The sequence below is a fragment of the Chaetodon trifascialis genome, chromosome 13, assembly GCF_039877785.1.
Source record: "Chaetodon trifascialis isolate fChaTrf1 chromosome 13, fChaTrf1.hap1, whole genome shotgun sequence".
In the NCBI taxonomy this organism is placed as follows: domain Eukaryota; kingdom Metazoa; phylum Chordata; class Actinopteri; order Chaetodontiformes; family Chaetodontidae; genus Chaetodon; species Chaetodon trifascialis.
In genome coordinates, this window is record NC_092068.1 from 25,671,219 (window position 1) to 25,689,867 (window position 18,649).

The 18,649-nt window shown below is 47.3% G+C and overlaps 2 protein-coding genes across 2 annotated transcripts; one reads left to right on the forward strand and one right to left on the reverse strand.

Moving 5' to 3' along the window:
- The first annotated feature begins 6,456 nt into the window (after positions 1–6,456).
- Positions 6,457–9,301, forward strand: adob (2-aminoethanethiol (cysteamine) dioxygenase b). Its single transcript, XM_070978428.1, has one exon. The coding sequence runs from the start codon at positions 6,539–6,541 to the stop codon at positions 7,304–7,306; it is 768 nt and encodes a 255-aa protein (XP_070834529.1). The 5' UTR covers positions 6,457–6,538; the 3' UTR covers positions 7,307–9,301.
- A 900-nt stretch (positions 9,302–10,201) lies between these two features.
- On the reverse strand, positions 10,202–13,294 carry LOC139341680 (early growth response protein 2b-like). The gene is made up of 2 exons (XM_070978309.1): positions 12,858–13,294; positions 10,202–12,673 (listed from the first exon to the last, which is right to left on the reverse strand). The coding sequence occupies exons 1-2, from the start codon at positions 13,063–13,065 to the stop codon at positions 11,604–11,606; spliced, it is 1,278 nt and encodes a 425-aa protein (XP_070834410.1). The 5' UTR covers positions 13,066–13,294; the 3' UTR covers positions 10,202–11,603.
- Positions 13,295–18,649: the final 5,355 nt, after the last annotated feature.

The window sequence follows — 18,649 nt, forward strand, 5'->3', positions numbered from 1 at the left end:
CTCTGCCAGCAGAGACGTGAAGAGAGGGAACCCAGAACAGTACGGGAAGCAGTTTGTGGACATAAAGCAGAATATATACATAAAGCATGAGTGCTGTCGTTATTAAGGAGCCAACCATTGTGCAACTGTGAGTGGGATGAACTCCAGTTCATCGTCTGCTTCCAGAGAAAGAGCCGGGGTTATGTGTGATGTCAGTGGCTGCATGTGAAGGTTCCCTGTGGGACTCTTTGGCCTCCAGATCCAGTTTCCTGTCTTTACCCTGTGGACCTCAGCCTCTGTCCAAAGACACATTTGGATCCACTCAAGCTGAAGTGTCTGAGGGACAAAAGCACGCAACCCTCCGATCAGCCTGTTCAAGAACAGACCGTGATCCGATCAGAGAACATCAGAGGAAAGAAAAGGCTGCATGAGGCAAGGCTCAGAGGCCGATGTGATGGATGATCGGGAATGTCTTCAGCGCTGCGACCCACAAACTGGACTGGACTCTGTTTCAAACATGAATGGACACAGATTCATTAACAAACAAGCTGCGTTCACTGACAGCAGTTTTCTGAAGCGTCCACGTCATTGTTGAACTGTCACTGTGGACCACTAATTCATCACATGCACCTGTAAACCATCAGACACATCAGCCTCATGGTGGCGCTAAAGAGCTGCATTAGTGTTCATCCTCTGGGAACCATGAACTGAAAAGTGTCCCTGAAGTGACTCCATAGCAGCAGCAGCAGCTGAGAACAAAAACACCAGAAATGAATTCCACGTCCCCTCCAGACGCCTTTCAAACCACATGAAAATAAAATGCAACAGGAAAATACTCTGCTGGGAATAATCATCTGTGTCTGATTTAGCTTTTCCACGAACCTTCAGTTTCCTCTTCAGACGTTCTGAACATGACACCACATCCTGAATTATTAACACCTACACGTTGTTCATTTTAGCTGATGGACGCCTGTTTTCATCGGCTCCAAACTGGCTGTGATGTCACAACAATCTGCAGGTGTGAAAATGAGATTAAAGGTGAGCTCGCGGGAACTTTCCATCTTCATTCGATGAAGGTAAAAAAACAACAGTGCGTTAAACCTGGAAGCCGCGTCCTAAAGCTGCAGCGCGGCAACCATTGACTCACAACTTCACTCATTACAAGACAGATTCACGATGCCACACGTGTCTAAGCGGTAGTCAGGAGTCTTTATCCTGCTGCTCTTTGTGTTTAATGTTCTGCTTCTTCCAAAGGACCGCCGTCACTGACGGGATCTCCCTCTCTGCACATTTTACGATGCATTCATGGTGAAACATTTCCAAACCTGCTTCATATTAACACTCTTTATTATGTAAAGAGCACCTCTGCAATAAAACCTCACCAGGAACTGTTAACTATTAACCAATCAGAGGCATCGGGGCCAACTTTCGAGCACGTGGACGGCACCGTGTTTTCTTGCTCCGCAGAGGCCAGTCCATCAGGTTTCATCCACCTCAGGGTCGTCTGCTCTGACAGCGAGTCCACCAGCCAACAGCAGACTGAGAGACAGGAGGAGAGGACACATGAAGACTCACAGCAACATCCAGAGCTTGTTTACTGTCGTGTTATAAATATACAAGGCAGTGTGTGTGTGTGTGTGTGTGTGTGTGTGTGTGTGTGTGTGTGTGTGTGTGTGTGTGTGTGTGTGTGTGTGTTTGTGTGTGTGTGTGTGTGTGTGTGTGTGTGTGTGTGTGTGTGTGTGTGTGTGTGTGTGTGTGTGTGTGTGTGTGTGTGTTTGGCCTGGCAGTGACAGCCAGTTGCAGCACAATAATTCATCCTGTTTGTTTGATCTGGAGGACGACCTTCCAGCGGGGCTTCCACAGTTTGGCTCCACATCAGGGCTAAAAGCGTCCGAGCTCTGAATCACGCCGTCTATTTTCAGCCCCCGGACAACTCCTGCAAAAAAAAAGCCCCGCCATGTTGCTCGAGGACAACCGCGGCGTCACACACTGACCGCACACACACACCACACGCGCTCGGGGGTGATTTTGGGGCACAAACGAGGCCTCGGTGTCACGGCGAGTAGGTGGGTGTCGAGCCGGCTTTGCGAGATGCAGCTGAAGATGGTGGAGCTGAGGGGAAGCGAGGAGGTGAGCTGTGGGTGACGTCTCCACGGACGGGGACATGTGCGTTCTCATGTCCACTGAAAGCTCACGCAGCCTCGGTGCAGACGATCCTTTGATTGTGGGTATAAAGAGTCAACATGAGGGCGTCCTGATGGATCAGTGGGCGGGAGGATGTCCCACATTCTGGACTCTGTTCACACCACAGCAGGTCTTAGACGATCTGACGAGCACACGGCTAAAGACGCAGCCCGTCTGGTGGGTGGGGGGCTGTTTTCAGTATTTGTACCCTCAAATTTAGTGACTCATACTATTTTGGGTTCAGTTTATGTCAAAAAGGATTCATTTCTGGTTTACGCAGCGTCCCAGCTGTGATGGACTTTGGGTCTGTGGAAACAGTTTTCTGAGGCCCTACGGGAACTTTGACAAGTCTGCAAACATAACCCTGCTGGTGGCGTTGCATTATGGGAAGTGTAGGATCCAGAGTTTGGGGGCTCAATCAATAGGAGGACACTGGAAGTCCAAAGAGCTCTGCTGGGTCAGACCATGCCTTTTAAATCTGTCTCAGTAAATCACTCTTCAACATTCATTTGATTTGTTGAACTCTGAATGTAAATGAGGGAACAGTTGATCAGTTGCCTTCGATCCGTTGACCTTAACCAAGTGTTTCAGTTAGCGTACCTTAACCCTACGTTTTCTGAGACAAACCATCATCTTTTCTGAATCTTAACCAGACTGTTGAAGACGTTGTCACTGAACTGATTCTGGTGTCTGCAGGCTTCAGACAGTCCCTCCATGGATCCAGGTCTGAGTGTGGGTCTGTCCCTGTGCACTGATGATCCATTCACTGTGACAGAGCGACGGTTCAGTGCAGGGAGGCCTCGCTCTGCACAACAGGGGCCCCGAGGCAAGATTTTCTTTCAGGGAGACATTGACTGGCGTAACATGATCTGTCCATCGAGGATCCACTCTGTCCTGGGTCAGAGCCAATGACTGGCAACTTTCTTTGTTAATAACAGAAAAGAAAAAGGATCCACGGGTCCCTGTTGAACTGTGCTCAGTGCACAGGGGAGCTCAGCCAGGTACGAGGAAGGGGCCGCAGCTATGGAGGCCACGCACTGACAGCAGCAGCCATGTTTACAACATGCAGAGGTGTAAATGAGTCTTCACAGCGAGCGATAACCTCCTCCTGCTCGCTTCTCCAATGGTGGAATTGGTGGTCTAACACGTTCTGTAGCCACATCCACACTGCGCTGTGATTGGCCAGGTGTGAACATACCTTCGCCTGAACAAACCTAGACTTCTCTCTCAAATACTTCTACGGTTTTCAAGCATACTGAGACCTCTGAGGGGCATCAGATGATCGAAGATCCTGGAGAGACCTTCATGCCAGTGTGTGAACGCCTGTAAAAACATCCCAAACCAACAAACCAGAAAACACAACACAACCTCCTCCTCCTCGCTAAACATGGCGGACCTCAAGATAGCTACTGTGGATTTATGGCTGAAAGGAAATGTGTTTTTTTTTTTCCATCACAGATAAAACGACTCGAGATGAGAAACACAGAATCCGATCCCTTGGATCTGGTAATTAAAAAAATAAATAACTAAAAAAGCCACATCAGCCCAGTCCCTCCCACTGCTTCCTGTTCCCCTCTGCTGTGATCACAGTAATAAACACAAACAAATATTTTAATAGGCTGACAAATTCCACCAAACAAATCTCTTTATCGGGTTGAATTTCCATAAAGTAGGTTGTCATCTCTCTCTTTTCATAAGTGTGTGTGGGTGGGTGTTTCCCAGCAGAAAGACGTCCAAATGAACTGCCTACGTCTCCAGAACGAAGCACGGATGCCACAACAAGTGAGTCACGCTCACACACATGAGTCACTGTTGATCTTGTGGGCACTGAAGTGTGTTTCTTACCCACATGAAAACACAAATCATGCTGCTTTCTTAAATGATTCTTTCATCTCACTGGCCTTCCAGCTGGATCGGTGTGAAGGCGAAGCAGCCGGGTGACCTTCTGACCCCTAAACGCTGAGGCGCTTCAGTCCAAAATGTTCTGGATGAAGATGACATCCCCTCTGGGTGCCATTATTGTAGGCGTCCAGTGTGTCTGCAGTGTTTCTCCTCTGTAGTAAACATCCAATCAGAGAGCTTCAGGTTCCAGGGTTGTTCAGCTAATGGCGGGGCGAAAAATAAGAACCAGAAAATAAGAAACACTGTTAACTAAATACAAGATGAAGCTGTTAGAATGTTTTTTGTGCAACTGAACAGTTGTTAAATTTGACCTCTCCTCCTTCAGGGGAGTTTCACTGAGAGCGATGCTCTCCTTTCAGGTACAGCCTGATCACATTAAAGGAGTCTGGCCTGAGCACTTGGGATTAACAGCCTTGCTTAAGGGTACATCAGTTGTGATAATGTTATTCTACCAGCCCCGATGACTGACCAACGACCTTCCAGTCACAACCTCTGACCTGTAGGCCGCCGCCGCCTGGTTGGTTTGGTCAAGTTTGCATTTGTGCCATGAGCAGAAGACTAGCTAGACATTTCACCAGTTTATTCAATTTAGCTAACTTTTTAAAACGTCCGTCCATCACTTTTAGCTAACTGTCTCTCTATCCATTGTTTTCAGCTTGTTTATCTAACTCAAAGGTTTCAAACTCAACGTAGTCATCTATTTCACCTGCTTATTTATCACTTTTAGTTAAATATTTCAACTTGTTTATCCACTAGCTATACTGTAAATGAGGTCTTTAATTCAATGTTGCCTATCTTACAGTGACAATAAACCTTAAATTAATTAATTTTAGCTCATCTAAATCCCATCTCCATTGGGCATTTTGGCACTAACACAATGTTGGTGGGCTATTGCTTTTCCATGCCTACATACAGTCCAAATTGAATGTTTGTGCCTTATTTTTCCGCTCGTTTTTATCTGCTAGCTTACTGCTATCACTCCAGAACTCATGAAAAAGGCCCAAACCAAGTTATTTCCTCCTTATTTCTCAGTCTGAAAAACGTTTTTGTGTGTCAGAATATTTGAGAGATGTGTGGTGAAAAATGGATCCATTTATTTTATTGACTATTGGGCAAAAGACGTGGTCATCATTTTTGCTCACATTAACTTCTCCCATTGAATCGACTTTAACTGCGTGTTTTTCAGAAATCGGCAAATGAGTTTCTAATAAAACATTAAATATAAACGACACAGAGCACATATGTCACCTCTGCTGCTTGGTTTTCCTCTCATTGTCAGTGCAGTTTGATTGGATTTGAGTAATGACTGGGGGCGAAGATCGTTGAAAGTTAAATGTTCTGTGGCATGCTGGGTATTGTAGTGCATTGTCCAGGCAGTTCGTTGGATTTATAAGTAATATATTCATTCACAGGGAGACCATTCTTAATTATATGCAGGATTGTGACGACAACAACTTTACTTTGTCAGTATTTGAATTTAACTTTCATTTGAGACAGTGAGCGCGGTGCCGTTGGTTGATTGACTACATGCCCCACAATGCACAAGGTGTTAACTGTAAAGTGATGTCTGGTGCGGACGTGTGTGACAGTTATTCAAAAATGGGGCACTGAATTCCCTGAAAGTGACCGTTTTTGAGTCAGGACCAGTCCGAAAATCACCCTCACAGGTTCATGTTATCACCTCTCTTTGTACTACTTTTCTACGTGCAAATCCTCACGTGTTCATATGCAAAAAGCACGAATGTGTGAACACGTGAAGGATCAGAGAGCTGACAGTTTTCAGTGTGCCGTGAATGTGTTGTCGTGCCAACCGAAGACGATGAAAAGTAGTAAGGTCTCACTCTGCCACCAAAAAGCGCGACGCCCGTTCTTCTTTCTGGACAATGATATCTGGAGATCTGGAGCTATCACATCACATTTGTGTTGTAGGAAAACAACAATTAAACAGGCAAGATGGCGCCTTCAAATACTCACTGTGTTCCTGTTAAAACTGTTGTGTTCAAAATGTTCTTGGTTTATTTTAAGTACAGAAACCCAGTCAACATATTTTATTCAGTCACTCAGTTTAGTTTATTTGACAGTTAAAGGCCAGATAACATCTCAGCATGTGCCAAAGATAACACACAGTCTGGGACATGATTACTGATTCATTTGTTAAATATTTTTTTCAGTGGAAGAGTAAAAACTGAACTGTTTTATGTGGGCTCTTGTCAGGTTTTTGCCGATGTGAAAAACCACCATTACTGATTTCTAATACGTATAGTGACGAAAAAACTGTTTATCCCATTCAATTCCCATTTTTGTGTGACATCAGATCACAAATATTCCGTATTACAACCGTCCAAAGGGCCTAAAGGTCCTAAGAATATCTGCGCAGTGAGTCGTCTCGCTAAGAGACGATCTTCGGCGCTAGCTAAAAGGCTACGGCTAACGAGCGTCCTGTGGAGCCGGACGGCGCGTTCCTCGCTGCGGTATGATGCCAGGTGACAGCGACATGACCTCCATCGTCCAGAGAATAGCTCGACAGGCTCTCGTCACCTACAGAAACCCGCCCCGGGTCGGTGAGGAGCCCGGTAAAACCTTCATGGATAACCACAGTAAACTGAAGAGCCTGATGACGGAAGTGCGAGCGGCGGACCTGAAGCTCGTCCCGCGGAGAGCCGACGACAGCTCCGCCGGTGTTCCCCCTCTGCTCCCGTACCACCACGGCGCGCCCCCGGTCACCTACATGCATATCTGTGAGACGGATCATTTCAGTATGGGGGTGTTTTTGCTGAAAAGCGGCGCCTCCATCCCACTGCACGACCACCCGGGGATGCACGGCATGCTCAAAGTCATGTACGGCAAGGTCAGGATCAGCTGCTTCGACAGGCTGGAGCGGCCGGCCGGCAGCCCGCAGGTGGCGCCTCCGCTCCCGCAGGCCCAGATGGACGCTCTGCGGCGCTCCGTGCTTCGCTCCACCGGGGAGTACACGGAGGAGAGCGGCCCGTGTGTCCTCTCCCCTGACCGGGACAACCTCCACCAGATCGACGCCGTGGACGGCCCGACGGCGTTCATGGACATCCTGGCCCCGCCGTACGACCCGGACGACGGCAGAGACTGTCACTATTTCAGGGTCCTGACAGACGGGGAGGCTAAAACCACAGAGCAGAAGGACGAAGTCTGGCTCATGGAGATCTCACAGCCTGCGGATTTCTGGTGCGGAGGGGAGCCGTACCCAGGCCCGGAGGTCTGCTTCTGATCCATCTGACCTCCTTCTCGGCCTGGTCTGGTTTATGCACCCTGTGGTGAAACAAGGCCGAGGCCTCTGGACTTGGACGGACTAGTGAAGGGTCTCTGAACCATTAATTCTTGTGTCAGTATGGTGTGAAGCCACTGCAGGCGAGAAACAAGTTAGAGGGGTAATTCTGACCATGACAGCAGAGCCGGAGACACCTGCTCCTTCAGGGAGGTGATCCAGCTCCGCATCAGGTCTCCTCATTGTTCAGCATTGTTTCCGGTGCTGCCCTGAACAGCTGCAGCGTCTCCGCAGTGAAATATAATAAGTCGAGTTTCCCTTTCATTGGAACAACAGCTGGAGCCCCTGGCAGTCCTGAACCACATCCTGTTCTCCTGCTCCCTCCCGGTTTCTGTGGGAAGGATTTTACTGCCAGCGAAGCAGATCGTTCAGCCCCGTCATCCTTTTTCAATGCACATACAGGTTCTCTGTGTTCAGCAAATATCAGATATGACCCACCAGAAAGGGGTGAAACCACATGAATTTGATCTGAATTCTCCGGCGTGCTCATGTTTTAATCTCTGCTTTGGTAGAGAGGGCAGCAGTCTGCAGCAACCTGAACTAGAAGACAGTAACTGTCAGCTGGTGCTGATGATTGACAGCTGAAGCCTGCAGAGCTTTTTGGAGGAGGTGACCTGTCGCTCTGCCACTGAACGCCTCGTTTATCTCCTGTAACGTTTCACCATCGACGCCTCTGACCTTTATAGTTTCATGAAAGGTGGTGGAGCTCTGTCGTCATCATCCCTCAGCAGAAAGGGTGAAAAAGTGAAAAGTACCAAAGTCAGAAATGACTGAACAGTGGGCTGAAATGAGACTCGAAAGTATTTTGGAGGAGAGGTGCCAAGAAATGACAAATTGATGATGTGCAGGGTGCAAATGCTGCGTTCAGGAAAAGTCAGGAGGTCTGAATTTGCTTCCCGGTCGAAGTCAAGTTTCGATTCCAAAATGGAAATTCTGGCCAGATGTGTGACCCTCAATGTTTCCTGCAGCCGTGCATTCAGTAACCTTTAAATGCACTAAAGTGGAGCTTTGCGTGTTGCATGACCTTCAGTGTGAAACGAGTCCTCGCTGGTCGTGAAGCTGCTGATGCTAAATGTTGAATTTAAACGTGCGCTCACGCTAACAACGTGCTTCTCTCCACGCTGACATATAATCACTGCTGTAATCTAATAGTCAGGAATTCCAGACTTCTGCCTGCATCTTGAACGCAGCATTCAAAACCAGTGTGTCCTGAGCTGAGCTGTCTCTGTGGACGCTGCCGGGGACCACGGAGGGACTGTCCATGTCTTCTAGTCGTCTTCCTGCTTCAGGCTTTGTGTCCTTGGCTGCGGTCCGATGAAGAACTCTCTGTTGGAGCTCAGTTGTGTGTAAACCTGCAGACTTCCTCTCGTGTTGCGTTCAGGACCCTACAAACTGTCGGCCGCCTTCTGTTCTTCTGAGAATTTGATCCTCAGGGCTGTTTGTGATTTCTATCATTGACTGTTTGAAAGATGTGCACTAAATGAAGCTTCTGTTCGACCATCTTTGCCACTGAGGGAAAGAGGGCTCTGAAATGTCGCTGTGATGAAAACATTTCTGTCAGTTTGACGCTGATTTCCAGCTCAGACTGAAGCTGAACGAATCTTTGCTGCTTATATTCAACATAAAAATGATGCTTGTTCTGAAACTCGCCGTGGGATGAAAGTAAAGCTGATATTAAAATCTGCTCGTTAAGTTTTGCAGAATTGGATGTTTGAAATGATGCGTTTCAGATCTCAAACTCTGTCGTAATTTGCTCCGACATTTTCATCTGACAGCAGTGAATAAGACAGATGTGCTGTACGCTGTGTCACTAAAAGTAATAATTAGCGGATCATCAGGAGTCCAGGATGCGACTCTGCAGTCGGACGAACAGTAACTGTACTCATATACTTTGCCTGTAATGAAGATTTTCTGTTCACATAAAATGTGCTGTTTATTTTGCCTAAACGCGTCTGCTTTATTTTTGTGTCTTTGAAAGAACGAAAAGGTTGCAGACAGCGACGCCGTTCCTTCAGCTCAAACATCTCTGCACAGTAACATCTGCTCTCACTTTCAGTCAAACCTGGTGTTTCCAGGCCCGAGACGCCTGCAGGACGTCGGTGTCTGTGTGTTTGTTGGGAGCCGAAAGGTAAAAGTGTGTTAAGTGGAATCGGTGTGTTTGGCTCAGCAGCTGTGTGAAGGGACATTAAAGGTGCAGTGTGTGACATCTGCCCGCCTGTGGAACGTCTCCAAACCAGCAGAGGGCAGCGTGTGAGCAGAGGAACCACTTCCTGCTGCTCACTGTACTCTGCTAGCTGCTGTTAGCTAGTTAGCTCAGTTAGCTGTGCAGCTTCGTAAACTCTGAAGGCCTCTGCAGAGAAAATGAAGCTCTGGGACTGAGCTGGACGTGTGAAGGCTTCAGTGTGCTTCAAATGACCTGATGTTCATGCTCTCTACGCAGCGACTGGCCAGGTGTGCTGAGCTGAGACAGGAAGCAGCGTTTGAACTTCTTCACCTTCTGTGAGTCCGGCAGCGTGAATGTGCTCCAGGAGAGTCTGAGAAGTCTGTTTTATTCTCTGATCCTCAATGCTGTCGTTTGTTTGAAGCATACTGAAGCCTTTATGCTCAAAGTTCTGTCATTAATCCACATTTCAGCTGCGTTTGTGTCCCAGTTTCATATCAGACACTGAACTGTCAGCGTCTGTCTTTGTCTCAGCTGAGCCGTAAACTTCACTGCTTTAGATTTGGATCATACTTTCAACAGAAGCCTTATTTTATGATCTCCTCCCTCGCTAAATGTGACATGAGCGACATCGGCAGGTCCGAACACGGTGAGAAGTGTGCAGAAAGCAGCAACGACAGCCAGAAGAACTCGACAAGTCAACATTTATTTGCATCGGCAGAAGCGTCAGTCCAGCAGAATAAAAGCTTTAGTGCTCGACTCGTTTGCATAAAACTTATAAAACTCAAATACAGAACTTTTATTTGTCCAGTGACTCTCTCTCTCACATTCATCAGGTAGAAATGCTGGTTGGATCTTTACAGTCGTCAGCAGGTCTGTGCATACACCTGAAAGCAGCCAAACATGAAGTTAGAGCAGACGTGACAGATTATCAGGCTGCAGTCATGAAACCCCGCGTCGCGCGTCGCTGTCGACTCTTCTTCAGGTGCATGAATGAAACATGAATCATCCCTTCAACATTTCTATGATACAAAACCAGGTTTAAAAAAAGCTTCATTTTGCTGCTTCTAGCCAATGACATTTCACTGGGATTCCCACCTTAGCCCCACCCTGTTTGTGATGTCATCACTCTGACATCACCTTACCTCACCTGTCCTTCTTCCTTCCTTTTTAACCATGTTTTTATCTTTCCGTAAGCGCTGGACGCGGCGCAGGGCGACGTGGTTTCGTGCCAGCAGTGTGAAAACACCATTAGTGATATTTAGTTTGTGTCTGTCTCATGTGAACCTGCATAACAGCATTAAATTAGACTGAAGACTGATGATCAGATGACCTTAACTACATTTTAAAGTGAAACTACTGCCATGGGTTTGGGGGGTGGGATGTTCCAGGGAAATTCTATTTCTGTGTGTTTGGGGAAGAAATGAGTGAAGGTCCAAAAGTCCCCTCAGATGCCACCGTGACCTTTTCTACTTATCTGAAATGAACAGGTTTTTTTTTTTTTTCCATTTAACTGCATTGAAAGCCAGCCGCCCACAGCTGGAGGCGGTGCAGCAGCAGTGAAGCCTCCAGCATCACTCACACTCAGCCCACTTGCAGGGTTTTGGTCTCATCTTTGCAGCCTGAATCGTAATTGAATCCCTGAGAGTATGAAGCATATAGAGACAGGTGCCTTGCCACAGAGCACCGAGGCAAGCTGCAGTAACTGACGGCACGCGGACACGTACTGCTGTGTGTTTGCAGTATCCCTTTACATTTCATTCAATTTAACGCTCCGTCAGTGGATCATTGCGGGAGGAATGATGTTTCAGCTGATGTGATAAATAATGAAGTCATGACCAAACACATCATTGTGAACTCTGCTTGTGATTCTCCCTGATTTTTTTTTTTTTTTTTTTTTTAAAGTTTTTTTCAATGTGGCCTCCAAACGGATTTCTTCCGTTTGTTGTGAGGACGGTGTAAACTTCCAGGTGAGATGTGGGCTCTGATTGGCAGGCAGGCTGTGGCGGGAGCGCATCGAGCTCATGTTCAGATTCAGAGAGTTTACATTCAGCAGCATCGGGCCGTGCGGGGGGAGGATTAGGACGCGGAGGACTTCTTCTCCTTCTGCCGGAGGTGAATCTTCATGTGCCTCCTCCGCTCGTCGCTCCGGGCGAACTTTCTCCCGCACTGGTCGCAGGAGAAGGGCTTCTCCCCGGTGTGCGTGCGGATGTGGGTGGTGAGGTGGTCGCTGCGGCTGAAGTTCCTCATGCAGATGCGGCACTGGAAGGGTTTGTGGCCGGTGTGGATGCGCAGGTGCCGGCTCAGCTCGTCCGACCTGGAGAACCTGCGGTCGCAGCTCTCTGCCGGACACGGGTACGGCCTTTGATGGACGGGGGTCTTGCTCGGTCGGTTCGGGTACTTCCTGGGTCTTAAGATCGGCCTGAGAGGGAGGTTCTGGTGGCTGGGGAAAGCGGCGGCCATCGGCCCATCGGCGGCCGGCGAGGGCGCACCGAGCGTAAAGTTCCTGATGGTGTTGAGAGGCGTGAGAGGCGGCGGGACCCTGAGGGAGTCTAACGGGTACGGGAGGGATTTCCTCTCCGGGAAAGCCGTCTGGATATCTCTCTGGCAGCTCTGCTGGTAGAAGCCTCCGTAGTCAGGCATGATGGACAGCAGCGCGGCGCCGTCAGCAGTCGGTTTGGGCACAGAGCTGTAGGACGGAGCCGGGTGGTAGGACACGCCGCAGGTGGACGTCGCCAGGTAGCCCCCTGCCGACTGATCCTGGTACATGTCCCCGCTACAGGAGTAGGAGGGGGCCGGGTGAGGGTGGGGATGAGGGTGAGGGGGCGCGTACATGTGGCTGATGTCCGGCTGGCCGTGCGCCATGGTACCGTCCCCCGTGTCCGCCGCGTCTCCTCCTCCTCCTCCTGCGTAAATATCGGGGGATGTTGAAGGAGACTGAGGCACCGTGAGCGGCCCCGGGGTGGCGATGTCAGCGCTCACCACGTTGATGATTTCCCCCGGTGTCCAAGATCCTCCCGCGCCTCTCGAGTCCACCGAGAACTTTCCGGTAAACGCCACAGGGTGCGTGCGTAAAGTGTCCACGTACTGCGCCAATTTGCCCTGCTGCAGCAGCTCAGGTGCGCTCTTCTCCACCAGCAGGAGATCACCTGGAAAGGTAGAAAGGTACACTCGGTTACCATGACAGTAAAGGATCAAATGAAACCACTTTCATCTCCTGACATGCTTTTCATCTAACGCGCAACGCTTCACGGTGATTGGTTGATTTTATTGCCTGTATCATTAGAGCAGTTTCTTACAAACCGTTTCAGAAGAAATGACACAAAATCTTACCGCTTTCATCCTCACCGGGTTTCCCTTCATGCTCTTCCTCCCCTACAGCCTCCTCTTTAAACACAAGCGACGCCTGAGAAGACAGCCCCCCCTCCGCCGTGTACACATCTTTAGGAATACTCTCTACAATACTGCTGAGAGACACGGAAACTTCATCAACTGCTTTAGCAGTCATTGTGTCTCTGAGCTGGAGATGAGACGGTTTCATCTAATTCAGGTCACGTTCTCCAGTTTTCTGCCGAACTGACTCTCACACATGATGAGTGTTTTCGCTCGTTTTGTCGGTTAACCCTTGTCTGCTCCGCCTCTCAGTTCTTGTAAATAGCTCCTGGATGCTGCAGTATGGTTATAAAGGGGATCTCTGGATGTCCCGTTACGTCATTTACCAAATATGGACTTGGGTTTTTTAAAAAAAGAGGGAACTCCAGAAATAGGAGTGGTGGAGCGCGCCGTGACGAAACGTGGAAACAAATGAAAAAACACCTTCGCGTTGGACGAAATGAACAAAACTCTGCTGATGTGTGAATGTGAATGTTTGGATTTTATTTGGACATTTATCTCAATCATCAGCTTCACGCTGCTGTCACACAGGTGGAGGAAAAAAGCTCCATCGTTCGGAATTCCGGTCACACTTTCTCCATAAATGGATTCTCCGGTGAGGTGAGAGGACCTCGGTCTGCTTATAAGGCTGGTATCCGGGTAAAGCGGCTTCCATTGTGCTGTCTGTGTGCCAGCTGAGCCCACACACTGACTGCACAGACCCATTTGTTTTCTCTCCTGCCCTGTCAGGAACAGATTACTGCTCTGACTGAGTCCTGCTATTGTTGGCCCGTTGAGATAGATGAGGTGATTAGCAGAGAATAATCTTGTCGATCATTTTCTTTGGAAGCTGGTTTGTCTTGATTGTGTCTCTTATTGTACATTAACGGACAGGAAGAAGCATTTCTACAGTTGGAGGGTAAGTTAGTACACTGCATGGCATCAGATCCACGTCAGATCACACAAAACACTTTTTAACATGAAACTCTGAAAATCACAAAGCTCCGCTGTCTGAAATTTTAATATTGGTCTGTTTTTGTCCAAAAACAACAAAACTGTCATCAAATAGCTTGTTTTCATCTTATTGTTAGTGGACATGTCATCACCCCAGAATGAGCGCACAGATCACTGCTAACAAGCCCAGTCAGTCTCTGACTTCAAGTTTTCCACATTTCAACACTGTTTCGTGCTGTTATCTCTGTTTTATAGGCAGAAAATGCTCATTAACTCTATTTTCTGATAAAAATCTCCATTTTCTTTTCAGATTTGTGATTTTTTTGTGATCCAATAAAAAGCCTGACATGCACAGCAGCCAATCAGGTAACGACTCCTCCATCGCTTCAGCAGCATCTGTAGCTCAGTTCTCTCTAAAAAAAACCAAACAAACCCGGAGCTGTTTGCCACCTGTGCACCTTCATCACACCTGCTCACTCATTTTCACTCACTCACTCACTCACTCACTCACTCACTCACAAAACGAGTGAGATTTTCTCACTGATCTGCTGAAACAAACTCGTACAAACTGTGCACTCCACAGTAAACGTGCTGCACTTAAAGGTCCCCTGTGGAGCTTCAGTGTCTTTGTCTCTGAGGACACCAGCCACAGATCCCTGCTGCTGCGTTCACGCTGTTCCTCTGGTGGACAGTTAGTGGAGCTAACGAGCCAACAAACAGAAGCAAGAAGAAGACGTCTAACAGCAAACGTGGATGTAAACTATTCAAAATTTACATTATTTAAAAGAAACCTGCGTTAATCTCCTCTAACACTGTCCATGCAGCTGAAGCAGACGTCCTCTTTTTTAACTCACACATTCTTCCTTGACAAAACCTGGTGCCTACCCACAATGCAACTCGGCCTCTGAAGGTTTGGATGGAGATTCAGGTGTGCTATGTTGGTAGCAGACAGCGAATGCCGCCTGCAGCTCACGTCTCTTTAACTCCTCACCAGCAGATTTATTTTATTTGTGAACTTCGACGCTCGAGGACATTAATCAGCCTCCTTCTGAGACACCGAGGCTTCATACAGATACTAAAACATGCAGCAGAACAACGCCTCAAACACATTTTACTGTGCAGCATCGCGTCCTGTGCAGATCCTCTGCAGATTCACGGTCCACAGAGGATGAACCTGTTTCACTCTCCGGACAGAAAAGGCCCAGCCCTTTTATGTCTTCGGAGTGTAAGCAGAGGACATTCACACCGCGATGCTGCGTGTGTTTGGTTTGCTGATGGGAGAGTCGATCAGGATGAAGCCTCCTGCTGCATCGCTGAGCTGTGGAGACGAGCAGGAGGACCGCAGCTCTGCAGCCTTTTCAACGCCCACAGCTACAAAAATGTTGGTGTGTATTGTCGTTGTGTGGCGAGCCGCCCACCCTGTGGCAGATGGGGGTTTGGTTGGTCCTCACGCGCGCGCGCGCGCACACACACACACACACACACACACTCACACACACACACACACACACACACACACACACACACACTGCAATGACCAGACTCAGAAATCAAATGCACACATTTAGGATGCACGCAAACACAAACACTCCCACACACACATGCACTGACACACACACACAAATACACACTTTCAGTTAGTTTTTCACAGAGTCTCTGCAGCAAACACACACACACACACACACACACACACACACACACACACACACACACACACACACACACACACACTTTCTGTGTCAGAATCTGTCGAACAAACGCACACAAATCCACCCACACACACAAAATCTTTCTCTGTCCTCTCTCTACACACACACACACACACACGCACACACACACACACAGCTCCGTGGGGACGGTGCCCTGCTTCCACCCTTCGCCCACGCTCCTCCAGGCCGGCGAGGCTCTGGGGGGTTTTTGGTTTTGTGTTTGGTGGCTCGGGGTGTCAGCCGGGGGTCCGGCGGCTCGGCAGACCCCACCACGCCGATTAATCATCTGTCATCTGTGGTTTTTGTTAATATGGATCTTTGTCTTGGTCCTCAAACGATGCTCGGGTCGGCCTGTTTACCGCCTGCTGCCGCCTTTTCCATTTTTGCAACCAAACGTCTCCGAAAAACAACAAAAACAAGCGAACGGCAGCTTTCTCTCTGCGAGGTCTCGAGGGCTTTGTTCAGTCGTCGGCTGTTTGAGGAGAATCTGTCACCTCTGAGATGTCACGTCGACACTTTTCTAACATCAAACGTACTCGAGCACAAACAGAACGCTGCTTTTATCCCTTCGAATGAAGAAATGTGAAGATCTGCACCTCAAGTTCTGACTTCTTTCACGCAGCACAGCACTTTTGTCTGATGCTAACGGCTGCTAGCTGCTTCACACAGAAATCCACTTTTCATCCATTTCCTCACACCTGATTAAAGCTTTTTGGAAAATTGGATCAACATAAACGTATCTGAGATGTTAAGAATCATTTTTCTTCAGCCCTTGATAAAATTTGTTGATAGTTTCTGCACTTTTTTCATGTGTATGTTGATGTTTCGACCTGATTTATCCACATTAATCTGATCACTTCTCTGCTGGTGTGTTAACTGGGCTTCTCCGCATGGATCAATATAGCTCATCCTTATTTTGCCTTTTATGCATTTTCTCTTTTGACAAAAGCAAAGAGCAGATGATCTCTGAGTCTGGACCCTGAAAATACATCAAATCTGTCTCTGAAAGAGAAATCCCTGCTCTCTGAAAGATGTGATCCAGGTTGACATCAAGCTTTGACATTTTTTTTTCAACAAAAGACGCTCCGACTTTAAATAAACACCATAAATCATCTGAATTTTCTGCTCCCCTCGGTGCCAGAATGGTAGGTGTTCTTTAAACGCTGGATGACTCATTTAGGAAGAAAACGCTTCTCCTGGTTTCACCCTGCAGCACAGTTTGATTATGAAATACTACAAGTAAATGTTTGATAAATGATCCACGAGGCCTTGAAGTACCTAATACTCTTTTATGAAAATACCCTCGGACTGAACTTCTGTCGAGGCCGTGGGCGTCTCTTGATTTGGTGAAGGGGATAAAGCATCATAAATCATCCTGATTTGCTCCCAAGCTTCATATTAACTTGGTCGGTGTCTCTCAGTTTTCTCATTCTGGGATGAAATTCTCCATCGACCTCCAGATGAGTCAGGTTTTGGGAGGTGTAAGCAATGAACCCTCCAACCAAGCCATCAATGGACGCGATTGCATATTCATGGGAAATGTATTGACTGCTGAGTGTCAGATAATAGACAGGCACATCAATGACCGCGGAGCCGCAGTCATTGACTTCAACAGTATCTCTGCGACCCAGAATGTGTCGTCGGTTCGTCTCAGAGCTCGTCGACCGAAATCAAATGAGGATAATTAACTTTCCGAAGGATGCAGATCGCTTTTATTGTTAATGAAGCCGAAGCTCGGCAACTCTCAGAGTCTCATCCAATAAACTGCAAGACGTCCAAACAATTCAAACAAATCAATGTTCAATCTCAAGTTTCAGAAGCACAAAGTGAAATAAAATTAGGATGCAGCCACAGAAGTACTCCAGAACTGCAGTTTGGAAATGTTGAGGTGACGTTTTGAAGTCCTTTCCCTCCATTAATTTAACATTTAAATTTCAAATTCCAGCCAAATTCCTAACTGGGACAATCTCAGAAATAAGTTTTTAATCTGAATTTTAGCACAAATGTGTTCAGTTTGAACTCATCAGCAAAAGATCCCAATCCAGATTAATTACAAAGAATTCATCCCACGTTCAAATTAAGCCGCAAATAACAATTATTTTCATTAGAAACTACTCTTATTTTCCCATTAATCAATTAATATTTGTCTGTATAGTTGCCAGAAAGCAAAAACATTTTCTCAGAGCTTCACTAACAGTCCAAACCTCAGACATTCAGTTCACCACCACAGACGAGCAAAGAAGCAGCAAATCATCAGATTTAAGAAGAAAGTTCAATGAAACGATTCATCGATAGTTTTCTGTGGATCGATTGATCGTTTCAGCTCTGCGGTGAATCAAATATCTAAAAAATGCCATAAAACATGATGTCTGTTCTTCTTGAATGCTGACTCATGAGATCTTCATGCTTTAGAAATCTGAGCGTCAAGCTTCAATAGTGACACAGAGAAACATGAGAAACACACATTTCACCCAGAAAACACACTGAAGCTGCACAGAAACATGTTTTATAAGGACAGAATATGAACGCTGCCCGTCTGAGAAGAAAAACTGATTTTATCACTGCGTTTTTGCACAATTTCCATTTTCAAAAACAGAAGATAAATATTTATTTTACAGAATTTTGTAAACAGATGTTAAAGTTGAGCATCAGGAGTCACAGAACAGCCAATACAAAGAGAAATCAAGCTCTTCAAGGAAGTCACTTGTGTTTTTTCCATCTTTTTGATGCCGCTCAGTTTGTTTGTGCCAGAAATTCATTTCCTGAAGTTAATTTTCAGCTAAAATCTCTCAAAGTGAAACTCACTGACGTCCCTCCTGCAGCTGCCTGCTTACACAAACCTAAAGTGGATTTACACCCTCGTGTGACCAAAGCATCAAACTCACTTCAACCTGCAGTGAAGAGAAGTCCTCCTCGTCCTCCGTCAGCGTCCCGGCAAGACGACGTCCGGTGGACCTCCACCTCGGCCTCCTCACAGACGGATGAAGGACAAACAGAGAGAGGAGCGCGATGGGGAAGGATCAGAGAGGCTTCGGGAGGAAGCTCGACGTTTGTCAGTCCGACCACAAAGTTACCCGCTCTGGATTTCTG

Excerpts from the sequence above, each read along its gene's own strand:
- adob (XM_070978428.1), top strand. The coding sequence starts at position 6,539 with ATGATGCCAGGTGACAGCGACATGACCTCCATCGTCCAGAGAATAGCT.
- LOC139341680 (XM_070978309.1), bottom strand. The coding sequence starts at position 13,065 with ATGAAACCGTCTCATCTCCAGCTCAGAGACACAATGACTGCTAAAGCA. Across the intron at positions 12,674-12,857 it reads ACCCGGTGAGGATGAAAGCG|GTGATCTCCTGCTGGTGGAG; the intron begins GTAAGATTTTGT and ends CTACCTTTCCAG.